Here is a 5,503-nt window from a genome sequence, read left to right as displayed (position 1 = left end):
TAAGAAGAATAGAATTGATAGGTTAATAAGGAAAAGTGGTCGAAAACATGATACGATAACAACACGTGTACACATCCACCCGAAGGCTACGCACCAGCCTAGTCAACTACTCTTGAACATCCAGGTGGCTAGAGGCAACACTCTACAACCCAATCCAAGGCCACTGCTCTGGCTTCCACACCGGCCCCGAGGCCGCCCAGTAGCATAGTCGAAGGCCATGCCGTTGGAACGCCCAAAACCATAACCCTACACGTTAATGATTTTTGGAGTCATCGCACCGAATTCCATGCTTGCCCCGTGGCCACGCACCAGTCTAGTCGAAGACTCTATCATCCAAGCGACCAAAATCAACATCCTATGCGCATGTGATTTTCTAAGCCCCTCTCCCACTTCCACACCGTTCTTAAGGCTGCACACCCGCATGACCAACGATAAAACTACCAATCCATACAAGCTGCCCGGCCGTGACCAGCCACGTGAACTGACGGCCGGAGACCTGCTCGTCTTTGGGGGATTGTGTCGTGTTTTGTTCGTTGAGGTGACGAGACCGACGGTGAGCAAATAACCGGATTACATAAACCAATGTTGAAATCTAAGGGAATTCATTTAAGGAAGATGATAGCAGAGCAATATATTTGTAGTAACCTAAATTGCATCGGAGTTCCGCTGTCATACAAGTACCTTACAGAATGCAGATCCACTAAAATAGAAAATAAACCTCACTCATCAACACAAAGACTTGACCGATAGATAATGGCAGAGCAATGTATAGTAACATAATACCAAAAGAGTTTCGCTCTCATGCACTCATGCAAGTATCATAGACTGAGTAGACTGCCTCACTCAACACACGCAGACTTATGATAGATAGGTAAGCTAGTCGATGACATGGATCGGTAGGCGGTAACAGGTAGAGTCGATGGGACTAGTCTGTGGTCTCTGAAGGTGGAGACGACGGTCCTCCGAGCTCGTAGTCCCGCAGCGCAACCTCGAGCCTTCGAAGTGAGGCCATGAGAGAATCGTCGGCTGCATCATCGTAGGAGAAGTATTTCTTGTGCTGTCCCAGCACGAAGAGCGCACTGATGTGAATCATGGCGATGGCGGAGCCGGTCTTGCCGTCGACGCCGTTCTTCTCGACGTCTTCCATGAGAGCACGGCAGTTCGAACGCACCTTGTAGAACAGGCAGGCCATGCCGGTCGTTGAGTGCGCCGGGTCAGAAGATTCGAGGAGCGTGAGAGTCTTGTAGAGCACTGCCTTCACCTCATCGTCCGAGCACACGGTGGGCGTGGGCTCGACGAGTGAGGATTTCTTCACCATCTCGTACAGGCTGGTCCTCCCCTGATCAGCTTCACCCTGCAACCAGCCAACCACACATCGTGGTCTGAGTCTGATGTACATGCATGGAAACATCACGGCGGGGAAGATCTACACTAGCACGAGAGTGAGCATACCATGATCTTGTCCTCCGCAGACATGTACTCCTCCACCGAGGCCTTGATCTCACCCATGGAGGAGAGGAGGAATTCCTGGGGGGTCAGCTTGTTGTCAGAGGTGAGCAGGAGACGGATACGAGCATGCACGCCGATCAGCATGTTGATGGCCCCATCTTCGTCGAAGAATGCTCCTTCGACCATCCCGTCGCACGCCTTCTGGAGGGCATCGACTTCTTTGGTGAAGCAAACCTGCTCGGCGATGCTGCTCTGCTTTGGAACGCAGAGGCCCCGCAGCAGAGCGGACGTTTCCGCAGCCATGGTCTTGATCTTCTCCGCCGAGGACCCCTGAAGATTGTGAGGCAACGAATTCGCAAAAAAAGTAAATAAGAAGATCGATCATCATGAGACAACGCGGTTTAAGCTAACAGATCTAAGCATAACAAAACGAAACATTGCAAAAGCGAAACCAAATCACAGAGAACAAGCGGCTACGGCGAACATCGCTGCCGATGCCGACGTCGCATCCACGTGCTCAGACAAGGCTCGCGACGAGGAACGCCTGCATCTCGCGGCGAGTTCGGCGTAGAATGCGCGGAACGCGTACATCTCCGGCCCCATCATTCTCAACAAGCGCCAGGCCGCCCCAAGGCGCGCCAGGCATGTCCGCGGCCGCGCAGCTTCGGCGACCGGGCCACCGTTACCTAGCACACTCCCGAACGAGGCACACACCGACCAGCGCGCCCTATCTCCACGAGGGAGCCCTCGACCAACGCGTGCGGCGAGCACCGCCGAGATATCCGATTGGACCCGTTTCCCGAACTTCCCTAACAGCTCTAGGACGCCGCGAGCACGACAGCTCCAGACGGCCGCTCGACGGAGACGATCGATCTACACCAACCGCGGCAGGCCCTAGCCCTACAGCGCGCCTACGTACCCTCCCAACTTGAGAGACCCGGCCGCGGCCACCATGCGCATGCACTCCCGCACTAGGCGTACCCACCCTGCAGCGCCGCGGCCTTGCTCCGCGAGCCACTCAGACGCCGGCGCCGCTCTCAACGCCACGCCTCCGATCGAGAGGTTTTCGAAATAGTTCCACACGGATCTCGCGCATAGCAGAGAGTAGACTAGACGGAGGAAGGGAGGATAGCCAGATATATATACCTTGGGCTTGTGGTCGTCGTCGGAGAAGGCGGGGCCGCGTCCCTGGACGGCAGCGAGCGTGGCCACCGAGCGCTTGCCGTCCACGGCAAGCACCAGACCGCCGGCCGGCGCTTGCTTGGCGGAGACCACCGAAGGCGACGCCGACGCGGCCTTGTTGCCGGCCAGCACGAGAGAGGCGCCTGACGACGGCGTGGTCTTCCCGGCGGGTAGCATGACGCACGGCAGGGTGGAGGGTGGCGAAGGCAGAAAGGGTGGAGAGAGGGGTGAGGTGAAAGTGGGAAGGGCGAGGAGGGGCGTGGGTGTATATTCGGTATATATAGCGGCGCGGGGCGCGTGATCACATGGCGTGCGTGGACCGAGGACAACGGAAGGGTTGCCAGAAAGATAGTCTCGGAGTAGGTCGGTCAGGGGGTCTCTCTGATAAAGCAAACAGAAGCCGCAGGAGGGCCATGCTGACTTTCTTCCCTTCCCTTCCTTTGGTTTGTGGTTGGTTGGGTCATTGTTTCTCTTTTTATTATTTTCCTGGTTGTTGCAAATTGACCACGGACGGTCTTGAATGAAGAAAATACGGCAGGCTGAAATAAAGATAAGAATAACATGCATGGACCAACTCAACGTAGAAATTGAAACATCCACCCCAAAAAAGCCTCAGTTCCTTCAGTATTGATTCTCATGTCCACTCCCCTCTGCGTGCTTTGGCTAAAGTAGTATGAACAGGCAGGCGCCAGGGTGCAGGAGCGGCAGCCAAGCAGCAGCTAGCGCAGTGTAGTTTGCTTTCTTTCCCAATGACCAAACGGCGACCGTGTCGGTGTCAACAAGATAAGGATCCGGAACAAGCTACTGTACCGGTTATTTGCCTAAAGTAAACAAGCGACTTTACCAGATGAAAACTATGAATTTGCCATAAAACAAAATGAATGGATAATATGGAACTCCACCCTCTCCGTTGTTTACAAGTGTTTCATCGCCGTCAGTACAGGGTAGGGAGCGGGTGCGTGATCACACCATGGTCATGCGCATGGGTGTGAAGCCAGGCCAACGGGTGCCCGAAGGATCGGCCAGATACTATGGAACAACCAGAACCAGTGCAACATTTTTCAACTTGGACCAGAGATCGGTTTGTGCCCTCTGATAAAGTGAAACAGTGGCAATGGCAGAACATACATGGCAGAGGCTGTTTCTTTGTTCCTAAAATCTAAAAAGTGGCCGCGCACTAACTAGACGAACCGGGCGGCCGAACGAGAGCCGCTCGATCTCGTCCCGATCGACGGCGCGCCGTGTCCAGGTGTCCCCTAGTCGGGTGGTGGGGCCGCGCCGCTCAGACCCGCGCGTGGACCGGTCGCCTGGTCCGATTGCGCTGCGCCGCGCGAGATAAACCGTCGTGGGACCCACATGTCATTGAGGATTAGGCAGTTCTCCAGCGTTTTAGCCGTCGTGCGTAGTGGGCGGCGGTTTCGAATTTCGTGCCATTACCCCATCCACCCCCACCTCTCGACGCCCATTCCTCCTCTTTCCCCCTTTGCTTTCGCCGTTGGTTGGTCTCGGAGGCGGTTCCAAATCCGCCGGGCTGTGGTCGACGGCGGGGCGCGCCGCGAGGGTCGTCGTCCGCGGCGGCACAGGTACTGCTCCTACGCGCGCTCCTTGTCTTCGTCCCTGCTTGTTTCTCCACTCGCCCGCCCTCCTTTTTTCTGGTGAGGTCGCTCGTTTTCCGGTGAGGTCGCGGTCGTTGTCAGGGAGGTCGAGGTGGAGGTCGAAGTCGAGGTCGCGGTCGGGGTTAGGGAGGTCGAACTCATTTTCCGGCGAGGTTGAGGTCTCCCCCGCGGACTACTTCGTTTGGGAAACCGCCGGATTGGCAGGGGTGGGTTAGGGTTGTGCTCATCCCGTCGTTTTTGCGTTGCAGTAGGGGTGAGCTCGTGCATATACGTACGGTATGAGTGGTTCAGGGAGGATGAGTGGTTCGCGGCGATAGAGCCTCGTCTGTGGATTGAAGCCTCGTGGTGGATCTGGAGTTTTTGATGAGTGTTTTTCCCCTGCGGTGTGCAACTCTGTTGCCCCTTGCGTGCAAATTAGGAGCAGTAGTAGACAATTTTTGAGATAATATAGCCAATCTGCCAGCCTTTGTGGTGGTTCTCCTGGGTCATGTGTTTTCTCCTCTTGTTTGCAATTAGGGACCATTACCTGTGCAAATTAGTACCTATGCTTGCCAATTTCCCAATTTTCTCTATCCATGCTGTCAGCCTTTGTGATTGATCTGGTGGTCTGTGTGTTTTCGTGCTGCTATGTGCAACTAGGAACCCTTATTTGTGCAGTTTAGAACCAATGCTTGCCAATTTTTTGCATTATAGTGTACCCAATCTGCCAGCCTTGTGGTGGATGTGGTGGTCCACGTGTTTTTATTCGGCTGTGTGGAAATAGAGATCATCACTTGTGCAAATTAGTACCAATGGTTGACAATTGTCCAATATAGTCTACTGATTTTTCTGCCAGCCTTTTGTGCTGGATCTGGTTGTTCGTGTGTTTTCCGCCTGCTGTGTGCAACTAGGGCCTCTTGATTGTGCAAATTAGTATCAATGCTTACCAATTTTTCAATATGGTCTACCCGAATCTGCAGTCTTTGTTGTGGATGTGGTTGTTCATGTGTTTTCACCTGATGTGTGCAAATAGGGACCCTTATTTGTGCAAATCAGTACCAATGCTTGCCAATTTCCAATATATTATACCCAATTGTTTTGCTGAATATATTTTTCCTGTTGGCTATGCATTTTTTGTTTATCCCAGTTGCACAAGTTATCATAATGAGCTTGTTGCCTTTAGTTAACTATCTTCTGCCTAGTTATTACTTTCCACAGTTAAACTTAGTTGGCTTATATGCTGTCCAGTTTGCACAAGGTTGACTGCCTAGTTGGTT

General features: G+C 53.5%; 1 protein-coding gene across 1 annotated transcript; it reads right to left on the bottom strand.

Moving 5' to 3' along the window:
* Positions 1-769: 769 nt before the first annotated feature.
* On the bottom strand, positions 770-1,785 carry LOC109767688 (uncharacterized). The gene is made up of 2 exons (XM_020326413.3): positions 1,453-1,785; positions 770-1,354 (listed from the first exon to the last, which is right to left on the bottom strand). The coding sequence occupies exons 1-2, from the start codon at positions 1,750-1,752 to the stop codon at positions 926-928; spliced, it is 729 nt and encodes a 242-aa protein (XP_020182002.2). The 5' UTR covers positions 1,753-1,785; the 3' UTR covers positions 770-925.
* Between the last annotated feature and the right edge of the window lie 3,718 nt (positions 1,786-5,503).

This window comes from Aegilops tauschii, chromosome 5 (genome assembly GCF_002575655.3).
Source record: "Aegilops tauschii subsp. strangulata cultivar AL8/78 chromosome 5, Aet v6.0, whole genome shotgun sequence".
NCBI classification, from domain to species: Eukaryota; Viridiplantae; Streptophyta; class Magnoliopsida; order Poales; family Poaceae; genus Aegilops; species Aegilops tauschii.
The sequence above is the reverse complement of the archived record's forward strand: the minus strand, read 5'-3'. Positions and strand labels throughout refer to the sequence as shown.